This window comes from Bufo gargarizans, chromosome 8 (assembly GCF_014858855.1).
Source record: "Bufo gargarizans isolate SCDJY-AF-19 chromosome 8, ASM1485885v1, whole genome shotgun sequence".
Lineage (NCBI taxonomy): Eukaryota > Metazoa > Chordata > Amphibia > Anura > Bufonidae > Bufo > Bufo gargarizans.
The window spans coordinates 173,933,727-173,952,108 of record NC_058087.1 but is presented as its reverse complement, the minus strand read 5'-3'; the positions used below and the strand labels follow the sequence as shown (position 1 = coordinate 173,952,108).

Genomic DNA, 18,382 nt, shown 5'->3' with positions numbered 1-18,382 from the left:
CTGGTACTCTGGTGAGCCACAATAAACATTGTTCTGCACGTGGGATTGGAATTACATATATATATATATATATATATATATATAGCAACAGTAGCTTCCGATAAAGTCATAGCATTTACATAGGCTGAGAAGTTACATCTAATGGAAAGGAATGGAAATTGCAACCATGAGTATAGTACCTGGTACCATGCAAAATTATGGTAAAATTCTTAAAATATGAAGTTAAATGGAAAAGAGAAGCTCCTGATAATGCAAAAATACTAAATGGTCAAGTGGGTAGTAATAATAATAATCTAATGCCAGCTTTAGACTGAAGACTTTATGCTTTTAGAACAAAGACTGCAAACATCATAACTCCCCTTACAAGGATTTGGATTCCCTTACAAGTAATTTTTGTAAGACTCTGTTCTTGCTAGATGGAGAATGAATAAACTATGGCAGTTGCCTAGCAACACAAGCTTCTACCACTGGGTGCATCTTCAGTAATCCAGGCCCTTTATTGTCTCCTACCTAAAGGTCTATATTAAAGGCAAACTAGATAGATAAACATGAGATAGATAGATGAGTAGATCGATATTAGATAGAAGATAGATATATATGTGATAGATAGATAGATAGATAGATACCGTAAGTAGATAGAAGATAGATAGATTAGATAGATCTAATAGGATGTCCTACCTTTGTGACTCCCATATATTTGGAGAAAAGGGTTCCAATGACACCCATTCTGCCAGATGAGGTGATCAGCAGAGGTCACAACCAGCCACAGATTGAATGGAACTGTGATCAGGCACACATATATATAATACATGAATTTGACCCAGACATACTGTATGTAAAGGCGCTTTAGACAATTATTTACAATCAATCAGACTACTGTTTGCCTTATCTTTGTTAGTATATTATTCATCAGCACTATTGTCTAAGGTGCTGTTATAAATGTGGTTGGAAGCTGGTAGCCGCACGCTGGCTCCAGACACGGGCTGCCCGATCTCCTGAAGACGCCAGAGCAGCTGGGGAAACATGTTGGGGGGTAGTGTTTGAGGGACATTTTAGGACAGAAGTGAAGCCCATATGTTAGGAAGAGGTATTACTGGTATGTGGTAGGCAGGGAAATGTTTCAGAAAGAGAGTCTGGAGCCAGCGTGCGGCTGCCAGCGTCCAACCACATATATAACAGCACCTTAGACAATAGTGCTGATGAATAAACAAAGAGGCGACACAACTGATAGTTTTAACAGACATAATTTAATGGTCAATAAGAAGATTAATAACAAGTAACATTAAAAGTTAGGTTTTATGTGGATGAATAAGACATATTTTAAGATAAGACAAACAGTAGTCTGATTGACTGTAAAAAAACAGGCACATATATGGTTCTCTCCATTCAAGTCTATAGGGGCTATGTAAAGAGACAAACAATTGTGACCACCTCTCCGTTCAGTCTGTGCTGGATGCAGCTACCTCTCCCAATGGAATAGGGGTCGGGGTACCCCTGTCTTCCCAACAGGTCTCCTATGGACATGCCATAAAAATCCAAGATAGTGATAACCCATTTAAATAAAATGTTAAGGACTTAAAGGCTATTTCCTCCTTGGAGGCATTTTTTTTTTATGATTGCATGATACTCATTTTCGGCTAAAAATCATTTTTTCGATTAGCCTTTTTTTAAAAAAAATATTGAGCTGTTCTGTCACAAAGGGTTAACTATTTTCTAGCTGTGTGACTGGTACTTTCACTTTCAATTTATGTCAGTCATCTAATAAACTTAATCTCTAAACTACTGAGAGGTCCTAAACACTTATTTAAGGCTACTTTATCATAAGAACTGAGCTATAATGAGTGTTTATAATGTCAGAGAGCAGAGATAAGGAGTCCGTCTGCTCCTGGTCTGACGGAAAAGACTGAAAATCCAAAGGGTGCTACTAGAGCATGTCAGCTCTGTACAGAAAAAAGGATACCATATTTTTAATAAAGACCAATTTAAGAAATTATTTTTAGCTCAAAATGAGTACAATGCAATGATAAAAAAATTGCCCCCAAAGGTGTACATAACCTTTAAACATAGAGACTAACAACAATATGGAAAGTTAGAAGAACCCCCCATAGTAGTAATCTTCCTAATGCAGCCCCAAACCCTTCAGAAATCTGCTCCTGACTCTTCAAATCATTTTTGTCAAATCAGTCAAGTCTTATAGATTGCTACAGGCTACATCAGGATTGTACAGATGACCAAATAAGAGTTTTTGCATATGGACTCCCGGTGAACTGTGTCACGTATAGCAGTTGGAGCGGTGGGATACATCGAAAACAGTTCAAACCCTATGAGGGTCATGGACCGTAGCAGTCATTTTTAATAGGAAATAATGCAGTATGGTTTGTTTCCACTTCTTTTTGATGGGATGTTAAAAGGGATAGGAATGTATGTTTTAATTTTTTTCTGGCCATATTTGAAGCATTATGGCAGTGTGTTGTAAAGAAATAAGGGGAAAAAAAGGAAATCATTAAAACTCAATGATTTCGATGGGCAAAAGGTGATTCTGGAAACTGTCATTTGGCTGGTGAATATTATATTAAGTTGAGGAGATTCTAACAACATATCCTAAAATCCTCAATCTTTATAAGATCATATTAAAAGCAATTAACATCCAGGTAAGTGCATAGTTACGTCCAACGTGTTTCGGATAGATACAGCTATGCCATGATTAAAGAGCATCTGTCAGCAGTTTTGTATCTATGAAACTGGCTGACCTGTTACATGTGCACTTGGCAGCTGAAGATATCTGTGTTTTATTATATGCAAGTGAGTCTTTAGGAGCAACGGTGGAGTTGCCGTTAGACCTAGAGGCTCAGCACTGTCTGGAACTGCTAAGCCCTCTGCACTTTGAATCAAAGTGCAGAGGGTGCGACAATGGCAGAGAGAGCAGAGCCTCTAGGTGTAATGGGAACGCCCCTGTTGCTCCTAGAGGCTTATTTTCAATGCGGGCACATATGAACATGGGACCAACACAGATGCCTTCAGCTGCCAAGCGCACATGTAACAGGTCAGACAGTTTCATAGGTACAAACCTGCTGACAGATGCCCTGTAATCATGGCATAGTAGGTATCTATCTGAAACGCGTTGGGTGTAAACTATCCACTTACCTGGATGTTAATGCTTTTAATATAATCTTATATTGAAGATTTTAGGATGTATTGCTGGAATCCTTTCAACTTGGCATACTACACCCACAGCCAAAGCGGTCTCTACCCATGCACCGTCCCACACGTATGGGCTGGATATTGGAGTCATCGAGTGGTGAGCTGGCCTGGTTTTCAAATTTTTTTAATCTACTGGATCAATGAATATTATATTGCCTGTCATCATCTCCGCCCTAAACATTTCATTATTTCTATAAAGTCATACAACGGACTCAAGAAGCATCTTCATTTTCCGGATTATTTACCTGGTTGGTAATTAGTTTTATGATGAGGTGACAGTCTCCTTGAACTTTTGAAGAACTTGTTCTTGGTTCCAATTTAAACCATTTATCTACCCCTCCCACGGGGATCTCCTTTAAGTAAAAAAAAAACAAAAAAAAAACATTAAACAGAGGAAAAACAATATTCAGCTGGTAAGTTAAGATGCACAATGGCTTTTATTCATCACCCCTCCTCCTCTCTTCACTTCACATGAAAGTAAATAAGGTAATAGGTAGTAACCCCATGCAGGGAATTCATGGATTGTCCCCTTGTTCCCATGCAAGACAATGGAGGATATTGCTAGGATATTCCGCCATTGTCTGATAGGAGCGGTTCCCACCTCAGGGAAGTCAAACAAAGCCATGACGGGCGTACGGTGCATGCGCGGCTGCCCTCCATTCATTTCTATGTGCTGGCTCCGCTATTTCCATTGGCCCCATAGAAATAAATGGTAGTGGCGCACTCCATGACTTTGAAGGCTCCATTTATGAGATAGATAGATCCTACCTCTGGGACCCGCAGCTATCTATCTACCTATCTATCCTATCTATATATTCGCTCACTAGACCTCACTATATAAGCCATATTAACCACAATGCCTTCATAGGAATGGCATAAATTCCCCATACACATTAGTGTATTATCAGCCAACCCTCTCTGTTTTCAGAGATCTGCTTCTTGTGATCGGTGGGGGATCCAGTCTAATAAAATGTCAGCACTCTTTGTAGTGCATGATTGGAATCATTAAAACTCTGTGGGGGTAGGGCAGCCCTACAATTCTTTTTCCCAATTATTCATAGGGGTAGGGCAGCCCTACAATTCTTTTTCCCAATTATTCATAGGGGTAGGGCAGTCCTACAATTCTTTTTCCCAATTATTTATAGAAAACTCACCAATTTTTGTCTCTTCAATTTCCAGAACCGGTAAAGAATAAAATCTGAATATTCACATTAATTTGCGACATTACGGGATGAGTCACGCTACACGAGCAGCTCTAGCGGCAGTAACTAATGCTTTCCTGTTTACTCACGTTAATGGAGATGTTAAGGCATCCTAAGAAGTCATCTGCATTGTCCTCGGCAGAGCCGGTTGTTCCGTTTGCTCTTGCCGATTTCACTATCTGCTTGAAGTACCTGTGTAGAGATCTCAACAGGATGAGCTAATGCTGTAATCACTTTATTACGGCTTATAACAGATAATACATGGCTCTGTTTTATTCTTTACCGCCATATGCTGGAAGCTCTTCACATCCTTTGTACTAATAAAAATGTCATGAATTACAATGATCTGGGTATTCATGGAATCTATTTTATGGCTACATTTAAAAAAGGAAGACGTATGAGAATTTTCTTACCGTAGCTGTTCAGATCTATATTCTTGTTTAAAGGGACAGTATTATAGTAAGGTGCTGGCGTAATGCTGGTCGCACATAGTAAGGAGACGTCATCCCAACCTGCCCATTCTTGTGGGATCTAAGGATGATTCCTTGTGTATGGGGGCATCCCGACAGACCTCAAGTGGAAGAAGGACTGGACATGTTGCATTTCAACATGCCCCATCCTTAGTTCCAGGGCCACTTCAGAAATGACTGTCAGCAGCTTATTCCTCTGATCTTCACTGTAATAAACAGGTATGGCCAAAATACCTGTAAGTGCATATGTTCATGTGCAAAGGTGGGAGAGGTAGCTGTTTTTTTAGCGATTCAGGCCAATAGCCATATTGACTCTGAAAGTGACACCATTTATTTGAGTCATAAAATTACATTCACACGACCGTGGTGTAGCCATGCCCGTGTTGTGGACTGCAAACCGCGGGTCTGCAAAACATGGGCCCCGGCCTCGTGAACCGCACATCACGGTGCAGACCCATTGACTGGAATAGGTCAGTGATCTGCAAAATATGGGACATGTCCTATCTTCTGCAGTGTGGAAGCATGGACCCAGAAGCCCAGGGAAGGGCTTCCGTGTGTTTCCATGGGCTTCCGGGTGCGTGTCTCTGGGCAGGATCATGTGAATGGGTCCTAACAGAAGATGTCACTTCTGTCTTGGTGGTTCATTAGTCAGCAGGGGGCGACAATGAGCACAGGAAAATGTATACATTTTGACTGTAAATTCTGTTCCTTTCCACTCCACACCCAGCTACTGTATACTCACTTTGACATTACTTGCACAACCTCACACATATTTTACATGGGTTAAGTAATACTATTGTTGTAGTATCTTTGGTGGTCTAGGGTGATAAAAGGGTTAATAGGATGACTATGGGATAGCACTGAATATTCTTGGAGGTCTAGAGTGGTTTAGTGGTTAAAACTTAATGTTACACAATAATATAATGAAATGGTGGTGATTATATGAAAGGGTTAACCCTGCTCGTCTAGGGCGGGAAATTCTAATAGGGGTCAAAGTACTGTTTTTACGATACAGAGATCCACACAACCATTCATTTCAATGATAAAATTCTTTCTGCCTGCTCCTGCCACTAGAGGGAGCTCACCGCATGTGGTTTTATACAACTTTCATTGAAAGCAATAATAATCCAGTATGCAGTGAGCCCCTTCTTGTGCTGCAGAGCTCCCCATTGTTTTCTTCTGATGCCGCTGCTTTTAATCGCTGGCTGCCCCCCCCCCCCCCCATGCATCACGCAACCAACTGACATGACGCAAGGGGGAACGGGTGACCGATGCTGCCAGTGACTGGCGGACGGAGAGTTGAGTGGACCTGAGTGATGCAGCCAAGGCTGGGGAGTGAAGGAGCTGGGACCCAGCGGTGGGTGCAGGTAAGTATGCTTCCCTATCCAAAAGGGGAGTTTGCAAAAAAAAAAAAAAGGGGGGAGGGCGGGGCAATCTCCGTAAACAGAAAAAAAGAGAAGAAATAATAATTTTCCTGTCCAGAACTAAATCTATGTTTAAGTGGGAATATTTTTTACAGTCTCCACCCGAGGAAAGTAAATCGGACAGACTAAAGAGATGATAGTTTATGACTGTAATATTTTCTTTAATTGATTTTTTTCCACTAATTACTGTAGCTCCGCAGAACATTCTGCTGACAGTCTGTGAAATCTCTGACATAAAAAGACGGTGGGGATGTTTATTAATAGGCAAGGTTTCAAGTGTCTACTAATTGGAATCTAAATTTGCTTATCGTGTATCAAAGTCGTATTTGAGCAAACAACATACAGTATTACTGCGATTAACCAGTGCTATTAAAGGGGTTTTCCGGTTTGCATCAAACAATCCTTTATGAAGGTCGCTGTAATTTTGTAAGGTATTTCTTTTCCCTTTATTGCTCCTATCTCCCGTTCTGGGCTGTGGTCACATGACCATGTCCCTGCAGCGCCTTCTTATTTCTTGTGATGTTATGTCCATGGGTGGGGCGGTGATAGGGGTGTGTCTATGTAAATAGCTGGGTGGGAGGAGCTATAAAGTAGTTGGGCGCTGTTAGGGGCGGTGCTGGAGCTGTGGCAGAGGAAAAGAAGTGCATCATGGGTTTGGTTGGATACAGGAACAGGAAGTGCTACATACAGGATGGACACAAACTAGCGGGATTGGTTTACATGGTGAAAACGGGTCAGGAGAGTCCAAATTGGGGAAAAAAAACAGCATGGAGAAGATGTACATGAGTAAAGCAGCTAGATGAGCTGATCTGTTAAAAACAGTAATCACGGTAAAGCCCTTTAACCCCTTCCTGACCAAGTGATTTAATTTTTTCATTTTTTACTCCCTGCCATCTCAGAGCCATAAGTTATTAATCTTTCTGGTCACATAGCTGTATGGGAATAAATTCCGAATGGGGTGGAAATGGAAAAAACAACTGAATTTTGCCACAATTTTATGTGTTTAATTTTTACGGCATGCTCTGTGCAGTTTAACATATTAACTTCATTCTGTGGGTCAGTATAATTACAGCAATACCACATTTTGATACTTTTTATTTGCGTCGCCATATTCTGACCCGCATAAAAAAAATATATATTTGTAGTCGATCTGTGTAAGGGCTCATTTTGTACAGGTTGATCTGTAGCTGTTATTGATATCATTTTAAAGTGTCTATGACTTTTTAATATTTTTTTTTATAAAAATCAATTTCGGGAGGTAAAGCGACAAAAAAAACTGCGAATCGGCCATTTTTTTCCATTGAAGTGTGCACCGTACGGGATAAATAATTTTATACTTTAATAGTGCAGGCATTTGAAACATGGTGATGCTAATGATAATTTTTCTAATGTTTATTTATTTTTAATATGGGGAAGGGGGGGTGATTAGAATTTTTATATATTTTTTATTTTTTTATATTTTCAAAAACATTAAAACTTTTTTTTTTTAACTTTAAGTCCCCGTAAGAGACTTTAACCCCTTCCTGCCCAACGCAGTACATATACAGCACAGGGTGGGGCTTTAAAGAGCAGACACACATGGCAAATGTATGCAATCTGTGGTGGTCCCATGTTCATATGTGCCCGCTTTGCTGAGAAAAATTAAGTTTTAATATATGCAAATGAGCCTCTAGGAGCAATGGGGAGTTGCCATTACACCTAGAGGCTCTGCTCTCTTTGCACTGCCATGCTCCCTGCACTTTGACAGGGCCAGTCGTGATTACATTTTCACTGCCTGGTCCTGTCAATGGACGTGGCAGTTACAGAGAGAGCTGAGCCTCTAGGTGTAATGGCAACGCCCCCGTTGCTCCTAGAGGCTTATGAAGAGAGAAGAGGAAGTCCTCTTTTTACCACTCCATTCTAGTCTCAATGGAGAGCTTATCGTGCAGCTCTTCTCATCCTGTTGGTGATTGAAGGACCTGTGATGATGGCAGATGCAACTTTTTAACCGAGGAACTACACCATTCTCTGTGAAGTTCCTTTACTAGATGGATGCAGGACCTGTGATGATGATGTCATCACAGGTCCTGGCAGATACACTTTTCTAACCTGAGAACTACACTATTCTCTGTGTAGTTCCCTTACTAGAATATGTTTAGCTTTCTCCACTGATGATAGGGATTTTTAGAATGGAGCCTGTATTGAACGTAATTAGGGAGAAAGGCCTTTGGTTCACTGCAGGCCCCCCTTCCCCATGGGCCCAATAGCAGCTGCATGGTTTGCCTCCATTGGAGGTACGCCACTGATTGAGGGGCATTCTCAGTCCAGGATTCTCATCTCTTGGCCAGAGAGGTTATGAAGAGTGCCTCTTGCTCTCAAGGACCTGTCCTGTCCTAATTCCCCTGTGGTGACGCGGCAGGAAATTGAGCCCTTTTTGGCAGTTTTTCCTACAGATTACAGCTGATCGCTGGAGATCCCAGCAGGGAGCCACTTTGTGATCAGCTTATTTTCAAGAGACCCATCTAAGGCTCCATTCACACATCAGTGTGTGTTTTGCGGATCCGCAAAACACGGACATCGGCAATGTGCGTTCCGCATTTTGCGGACCGCACATCGCCGGCACTTAGTAGAAAATGCTTATTCTTGTCCACAATTGCGGACAAGAATAGGACATGTTGTATTTTTATTCGGGATCAGAATTGCGGACCCGGAAGTGCGGGTCCGAATTTCCGGATCCGGGCTGCACATCATGCGGCCCCATAGAAATGAGCGGGTCCACAATTCCGTTCCGCAAAATGCGGAACAGAATTGCGGACGTATGGATTGCCCATAACTCCTTTAGGGCTCATGCACATGAACGTTTTGTGTGGCCCATGCCCGTGTTGCGGCCCGCAATCTGCAATACATTTTTAATATTATTTTAGAACTTGCTTTTTTAATAAATATAATTAAAAAAGTTTAACAAAAGACTTTTAGGGAATTGGTCCCTTACCTGCCCATCCCTTTAAATCCACTGACTTCATTTAGCTTCTTGCAAGCCTCTGCGACAGACACATCATCATCATGATCCCTGGAAAGACATAATACAGTTTTACATACTTCTGGTTTCAGATTACAAATCTTAAGGCGACCTAAATGGGTGAGAATTATACATTTTGAGGTTAAAAATATATATGTTGTACTTTGGGTTTTCATACCAAATATCCAGGTGTAGCAGGTCACTGAAAATGTCATCAATTTCACTGCGAAAAAAGTGAAAAGAGAGAAATAAAACAGACTCCGGTTACATAAAAAATAATAGAATAATAAAAGAGTTTTCAGCAACAACTTTTCCTATTCTCTATATCTATCTATCTATCTATCTCATATCGAATTATCTATTATTTGTCTATCAATATCTATCATCTATATATCTAATATTTATCATCTAATATCTATCTTTTATCTATCTATCTCATTTCTAATTATCTATTATTTAATATGTATCAATATCTATTTATCTATATCTGATTATCTATCTATCATCTATATCTGATTATCTATCTATATCTATCATCTATATCTGATTATCTATCTATATCTATCTATCTATATCTGATTATCTATCTATATCTATCTATCTATATCTGATTATCTATCTATATCTATCTATCTATATCTGATTATCTATCTATATCTATCTATCTATATCTGATTATCTATCTATATCTATCTATCTATATCTGATTATCTATCTATATCTATCTATCTATATCTGATTATCTATCTATATCTATCATCTATATCTGATTATCTATCTATATCTATCTATCTATCTATATCTGATTATCTATCTATATCTATCTATATCTGATTATCTATCTATATCTATCTATCTATATCTGATTATCTATCTATATCTATCTATCTATATCTGATTATCTATCTATATCTATCTATCTATCTATCTATATCTATATCTATCATCTATATCTGATTATCTATCTATCTATATCTGATTATCTATCTATATCTATCTATCTATATCTGATTATCTATCTATATCTATCTATCTATATCGGATTATCTATCTATCTATATCTATCTATCTATATCTGATTATCTATCTATATCTATCTATCTATGTATCTATATCTGATTATCTATCTATATCTATGTATCTATATCTGATTATCTATCTATCTATCTATATCTGATTATCTATCTATCTATCTATCTATCTATCTATCTAATATCTATCATTTATATTTGGAATGATAAATGAGGTTTATTCCCTGCAGCGGTGTGCCCCACAGAACATTTGCGATATCGCCCGAAATACTGGCAAATGCCCTGCTCGTAGTTTATTTTAGGATAAGACTCGGCAGCTCCCATCTCGGTAAGTTAAAAAAAAAGAAAACCTGCAGATATTTTAGGCGCTCGGTGTCACTCCACTTACAAATGAAAGTTTTCGTTCCAAATTGGATTCAAGGTATTGTTCTTGACCTCGGTGACCTGGATATACTTTGCAGGCAGCACTTCCCTTATACTTGAGCGTTTTTCCATTTTGTCTTTCTTTTTTCTGAAGCTAAATTTCCTCTCTTTCTTTTCCTCGGTTTCTTTTGAGCTTTGCACAATCATAATTCCCAGCATGCAATACGGGTCGCTGAAACCTATTCCAATTATAAAAAGCCATGTAACCGAGCCTTGAACACAAGTGATTTTGCATTTAATGAGAATTATAATTTCACTGAATTGTTGACCTCTAAAACGAGAAGAAAAAAAATAAATATTCAGAAAATTTCTGTTCCTGAAACATACCACGCTGGTGGCATTCATCACATACCCGCTAAATGTGCTTTTAGCGAATAGGGGCGAAAGCAGTTTGATGGCTACTATTAACACACATCCCCTGGCAGACTCATACTCCCCTCCGCTGTATATTAGTAGGACTTACTGTTACATTCAGCACTCACTGCCTAGTATTAACCCGTCACCAATATGCTAGAGATGCAATCATAAGCCTTCTCATTTATTTATTTTACTCATGTATATAGCACCAACATATTCCAATGCGCTGTACACAGATTATCATCATGCACATTGGTCCCTGTCCACACTGGGGCTCACAATCTAAATTCCAAATGAACCTGCCAGTAGGTTTTTGAGTATGGGAGGAAATCAGAACACCCAGAGGAGACCCATACGGTGAGAAAATACAAGTCGAATCGAACCCAGGACACCTGTGCTAACCAATGATTCACTGTCTCCTTAACCACTTCAGCCCCGCTAGGTGAAACCCCCTTCATGACCAGAGCACTTTTTACACTTCGGCACTACACTACTTTCACCGTTTATCGCTCGGTCATGCAACTTACCATACAAATGAATTTTACCTCCTTTTCTTCTCACTAATAGAGCTTTCATTTGGTGGTATTTCATTGCTGCTGGCATTTTTACTTTTTTTGTTATTAATCAAAATGTAACGATTTTTTTGCAAAAAATGACATTTTTCACTTTCAGCTGTAAAATTTTGCAAAAAAAACGACATCCATATATATATTTTTCGCCAAATTTATTGTTCTACATGTCTTTGATAAAAAAAAAATGTTTGGGCAAAAAAAAAAAATGGTTTGGGTAAAAGTTATAGCATTTACAAACTATGGTACAAAAATGTGAATTTCCGCTTTTTGAAACAGCTCTGACTTTCTGAGCACCTGTCATGTTTCCTGAGGTTCTACAATGCCCAAACAGTAGAAAACCCCCACAAATGACCCCATTTCGGAAAGTAGACACCCTAAGGTATTCGCTGATGGGCATAGTGAGTTCATAGAACTTTTTATTTTTTGTCACAAGTTAGCGGAAAATGATGATGATTTTATTTTTTTATTTTTTCTTACAAAGTCTCATATTCCACTAACTTGCGACAAAAAATAAAAAATTCTAGGAACTCACCATGCCCCTCACAGAATACCTTGGGGTGTCTTCTTTCCAAAATGGGGTCACTTGTGGGGTAGTTATACTGCCCTGGCAATTTAGGGGCCCAAATGTGTGAGAAGAACTTTGCAATCAAAATGTGTAAAAAATGACCGGTGAAATCCAAAAGGTGCACTTTGGAATATGTGCCCCTTTGCCCACCTTGGCAGCAAAAAAGTGTGACACATCTGGTATCGCCGTACTCAGGAGAAGTTGGGGAATGTGTTTTGGGGTGTCATTTTACATATACCCATGCTGGGTGAGAAAAATATCTTGGTCAAATGCCAACTTTGTATAAAAAAATGGGAAAAGTTGTCTTTTGCCAAGATATTTCTCTCATCCAGCATGGGTATATGTAAAATGACACCCCAAAACACATTCCCCAACTTCTCCTGAGTACGGCGATACCAGATGTGTCACACTTTTTTGCTGCCAAGGTGGGCAAAGGGGCACATATTCCAAAGTGCACCTTTCAGATTTTGCAGGCCATTTTTTACACATTTTGATTGCAAGGTACTTCTCACACATTTGGGCCCCTAACTTGCCAGGGCAGTATAACTACGCCACAAGTGACCCCATTTTGGAAAGAAGACACCCCAAGGTATTCCGTGAGGGGCACTGCGAGTTCCTCGAATTTTTTATTTTTTGTCACAAGTTAGCGGAAAATGATGATTTTTTTTTTCTCTTTTTTCCTTACAAAGTCTCATATTCCACTAACTTGCGACAAAAAATAAAAAATTCTAGGAACTCGCCATGCCCCTCACGGAATACCTTGAGGTGTCTTCTTTCCAAAATGGGGTCACTTGTGGCGTAGTTATACTGCCCTGGCAATTTAGGGGCCCATATGTGTGAGAAGTACTTTGCAATCAAAATCTGTAAAAAATGACCGGTGAAATCCGAAAGGTGCACTTTGGAATATGTGCCCCTTTGCCCACCTTGGCATCAAAAAAGTGTCACACATCTGGTATCGCCGTACTCAGGAGAAGTTGGGGAATGTGTTTTGGGGTGTCATTTTACATATACCCATGCTGGGTGAGAAAAATATCTTGGCAAAAGACAACTTTTCCATTTTTTTATACAAAGTTGGCATTTGACCAAGATATTTTTCTCACCCAGCATGGGTATATGTAAAATGACACCCCGAAACACATTCCCCAACTTCTCCTGAGTACAGCGATACCAGATGTGTGACACTTTTTTGCAGCCTAGATGCGCAAAGGGGCCCAAATTCCTTTTAGGAGGGCATTTTTAGACATTTGGATCCCAGACTTCTTCTCACGCTTTAGGGCCCCTAAAAAGCCAGGGCAGTATAAATACCCCACATGTGACCCCACTTTGGAAAGAAGACACCCCAAGGTATCCAATGAGGGGCCTGGCAAGTTCATAGAATTTTTTTTTTTTTAGCATAAGTTAGCGGAATAGATTTTTTTTTTTTTCTCACAAAGTCTCACTTTCCGCTAACTTAGGACAAAAATTTAAATCTTTCATGGACTCAATATGCCCCTCAGCAAATACCTTGGGGTGTCTTCTTTCCAAAATGGGGTCAGTTGTGGGGTGTTTGTACTGCCCTGGCATTTGAGGGTCTCCGCAATCATTACATGTATGGCCAGCATTAGGAGTTTCTGCTATTCTCCTTATATTGAGCATACAGGTAATGAGATTTTTTTTTTCCGTTCAGCCTCTGGGCTGAAAGAAAAAAATGAACGGCACAGATTTCTTCATTCGCATCGATCAATGTGGATGAAAAAATCTCTGCCAAAAAAAAAAAAATGGAGGGTAAAGGCGTCTGCCAGGACATAGGAGCTCCGCCCTACATCCATACCCACTTAGCTCGTATGCCCTGGCAAACCAGATTTCTCCATTCACATCAATCGATGTGGATGAATAAATCATTGCCGGGATTTTTTTTTATTTTTTATATATATATATACAAAGTGTTTGCCAAAGCATAGGAACGCCGCCTCCTCCTCAGCTCGTATGCCTCGGCAAACGTATCTGTCACTGCAGAGGAGAAAATCCCGTCTTGCAGCGCCGCATACACCGACTTGCGTGTAATCTGACAGCAGCGCAATGCTTCTGTCAGAATGCACATCGGTGCTGCAGCTAGTCAATCGGTCGGTCCACCTGGAAGGTAAAAAAAGAAAAAAAAAAAAAAAAAGAAAAAACCAGGCCGCAACGCAATAATTTTATTAACTTTGCAACAGAACATATAAACTTTAACTTTTTTAACTGAACATTAACGTGTTTGCTTACTGGAGTGTTTTTTTTTTTTTTTTTTTTTTTTTTTTTTTACCTTTATAGAACAAACCTCTCCTTCCCCATGGGTCAATGTGCAAAGCGCAAATCGCCCAAAGATGTGGCGAAGTGCGTTATGCACTTTGTCCCATGTGAAAGGAGACGTTTGCAGCAGCAGTGAGTGAATGGGCCCTAATAGCCCTGTGTGCCTGTCCTGGTGAGATGATCCCTATGCTAATAGTGTACCTGTGAGTGGTACTTCCGGAAACACTCTCCAAAGCATAGGGCAGGGTGGTCCGGACAGTCAGGACAGAAATAGCGGGTGTCACGCCTTATTCCACTCCTGCTACAGACACAACATCTTTTTCGGGGTGACTGTTGGGTTGAGGTACCAGGAACGACATTGGGGAAATGTCGCTCGTGTAGACGGCTAACTACACTGGTGGTTGGGGCCACGGAACCTCCTGGATACAGGAGGTTCTCGATGATCTCTTCCTGAAATTTGAGGAAGGATCCAGTTCTCCCAGCCTTACTGTAGAGAACAAAACTATTGTACAGAGCCAATTGAATTAAATATACAGACACCTTCTTATACCAGCGTCTGGTGCGTCGGGAAACTAAATACGGAGACAACATCTGGTCATTGAAGTCGACCCCTCCCATGTGGAGGTTATAGTCGTGGACTGAGAGGGGCTTTTCAATGACACGGGTTGCTCGCTCAATTTGTATTGTCGTGTCTGTGTGAATGGAGGAGAGCATGTAAACGTCACGCTTGTCTCTCCATTTCACCGCGAGCAGTTCTTCGTTACACAGTGCGGCCCTCTGCCCCCTTGCAAGACGGGTGGTAACGAGCCGTTGGGGGAAGCCCGCGCGACTAGTTCGCGCGGTACCACAGGCGCCAATCCGTTCTAGAAACAAATGCCTAAAGAGGGCCACACTTGTGTAAAAATTGTCCACATAAAGATGGTACCCCTTGCCGAATAAGGGTGACACCAAGTCCCAAACTGTCTTCCCACTGCTCCCCAGGTAGTCAGGGCAACCGACCGGCTCCAGGGTCTGATCTTTTCCCTCATAGACCCGAAATTTGTGGGTATAGCCTGTGGCCCTTTCACAGAGCTTATACAATTTGACCCCATACCGGGCGCGCTTGCTTGGGATGTATTGTTTGAAGCCAAGGCGCCCGGTAAAATGTATCAGGGACTCGTCTATGCAGATGTTTTGCTCTGGGGTATAAATATCTGCAAATTTCTGGTTGAAATGGTCTATGAGGGGCCGAATTTTGTGGAGCCGGTCAAAAGCAGGGTGGCCCCTGGGACGGGAGGCGGTGTTGTCACTAAAGTGCAGGAACCGCAGGATGGCCTCAAAACGTGCCCTGGACATGGCAGCAGAGAACATGGGCATGTGATGAATCGGGTTCGTGGACCAATATGACCGCAATTCATGCTTTTTTGTCAGGCCCATGTTGAGGAGGAGGCCCAGAAAAGTTTTAAGTTCGGAAACTTGGACTGGTTTCCACCGGAAAGGCTGGGCATAAAAGCTTCCCGGGTTAGCGGTGATAAATTGTGTGGCATACCTGTTTGTTTCGGCCACAACTATGTCGAAAAGCTCCGCAGTCAAGAACAGCTCAAAAAATCCCAGGGCCGAACCGATCTGAGCCGTCTCAACCCGAACTCCAGACTGGGCAGTGAAAGGGAAAACTACAGGTGCGGCTGAAGTTGGGGACTGCCAATCAGGGTTTGCCAGCACCTCTGGGATTCTAGGGGCTCTACGGGCACGTCTTTGCGGTGGCTGCGACGGGGTCACTACTGCACGTGCCACCGTACCAGCTTCAACTGCCCTTCTGGTGCTCGCTACTTCACCAGGTTGTACGGCAGTGCTGGTACTAGGTCCAGGGAGGGCTGGGCTGCTGGTGTATGCCTCACCACGTAATCCGACAGCACCAGCCCCACTCTGCTGCTCTTGAAGCGGATTCTGCGCAACCTGCGGTCTAGCGACACAGGGCCGGGTACGCCTGGTGGTATCAGGGACCTCAGCCTCCTCGTCCGAACTTTGGGTCAGAGAGCCACTGCTTTCTACAGGTTCGTATTCTGACCCGCTGGATTCATCAGATGAGGGTTCCCACTCCTCATCAGACTGGGTCAGAAGCCTGTAGGCCTCTTCAGAAGAATACCCCCTGTTAGACATGTGGGCAACTAAATTTAGGGGTATTCCCTGAGACTACCCAAGAAAAAAAAAGCAAGCCTGTCTTACAAAGGGGAGGCCGCTGCGGTTGATAAAAAATATCAAAACTGATTTTTTTATCGCCGCAGTGCGTGTAAAGTGAATGTGCAGTGATAAAAAAAAAATGTTTTTTTGTCACTGCGGTGGGGCGGGTGTGGGCGAACGCACGTGTGGGCGACCGATCAGGCCTGATCGGGCAAACACTGCGTTTTGGGTGGAGGGCGAACTAAAGTGACACTAATACAATTATAGATCTGACCGTGATCAGTTTTGATCACTTCCAGATACTATAAAAGTACAAATGCTGATTAGCGATACGCTAATCAGCGAATAACGGACTGCGGTGCGGTGGGCTGGGCGCTAACTGATCGCTAACTACCTAACCAAGGGCCCTAAACTATACCTAAAACCTAACGGTCAATAACAGTGAAAAAAAAAGTGACAGTTTGCACTGATCACTTTTTTCTTTTCACTTGTGATTGACAGGGGTGATCAAAGGGGTGATCAAAGGGTTAATTGGGGTTCAGGGGGGTGATCAGGGGCTATAGTGTAGTGTTTGGTGTACTCACTGTGAAGCCTGCTCCTCTGCTGGATCCAACCGACGAAAAGAACCAGCAGAGGAGCAGGCAGCCATATAACAGATCATAATTTGAAATCTTAGAGAGGGCTCACCCGCTGCTCCAGAATGGTATGGGTGCACCTGCAGGAGGATTCACCCAATCCTCTAAGTAATTTAAAAAAGCAGGTAACAAGTAGGGCACACCAGACACTTAATGCCACACAAAGAGTTAATTTGCACGTTATTTATTAGATGTAATACATATGATGAATTAATATTAATAATTAAAATGCATTAAAATACACGAAAATCTAAAAACTTGAAGATAATTTAAAAATTAAAACAAATAAAGTCCTTAAATATATCCAGTGATGAATAAATGAAACGTTGTAAATATAGTAGTCTTTTTTGAGAGTTATTATAAACTCGCTATTTGTGACAGCGCAGCTAACATCTGACCACCGAGGATCCCGAAACAACTTTAACATTTTACCGCAACAAGTTAAACCGCATTTACTTCTGCCTACAGTATCCTCACTGCACGTGGGACGCCACGAGTGAGGTTAAGAAGCCTGATACCAACTGAAATAGTGAGTACACCAATTCGGGCCATTTTGCAAATAGGCAGTAAAAAACTTGTGAAAAAAAGTTAGCGGTACCGCTACTACTATCCAAGGATTTAATCCTCTTAGGGATTCGAACTGACTGATTCCGGTCACAAATAGCGAGTTTATAATAACTCTCAAAAAAGACTACTATATTTACAACGTTTCATTTATTCATCACTGGATATATTTAAGGACTTTATTTGTTTTAATTTTTAAATTATCTTCAAGTTTTTAGATTTTCGTGTATTTTAATGCATTTTAATTATTAATATTAATTCATCATATGTATTACATCTAATAAATAACGTGCAAATTAACTCTTTGTGTGGCATTAAGTGTCTGGTGTGCCCTACTTGTTACCTGCTTTTTTATATAACAGATCATATTTACTAATATGATCTGCTATCTGGCACTTTGATTGGATTTTTTAAAAATCAGCAACCTGCCAGCCACGATCATTGGCTGGCAGGTTGCTGACGAAATACTTCTGTGCGAAATGCCGGCGCGAACTGCGCATGCGCGCGCGCGC

The 18,382-nt window shown here is 41.1% G+C and overlaps 1 protein-coding gene across 1 annotated transcript in view; it reads right to left on the bottom strand.

Moving 5' to 3' along the window:
* Window positions 1-18,382, bottom strand: part of BAIAP3 (BAI1 associated protein 3) — a 164,128-nt gene that overhangs the window by 82,169 nt on the left and 63,577 nt on the right. The window contains exons 7-11 of the mRNA XM_044304069.1: window positions 10,715-10,928; window positions 9,474-9,518; window positions 9,269-9,346; window positions 4,493-4,595; window positions 3,447-3,554 (exon numbers count right to left, since the gene is read on the bottom strand). Coding sequence (XP_044160004.1) covers window positions 3,447-3,554; window positions 4,493-4,595; window positions 9,269-9,346; window positions 9,474-9,518; window positions 10,715-10,928 — 548 coding nt within the window. The remainder of the gene's footprint in view (window positions 1-3,446; window positions 3,555-4,492; window positions 4,596-9,268; window positions 9,347-9,473; window positions 9,519-10,714; window positions 10,929-18,382) is intronic.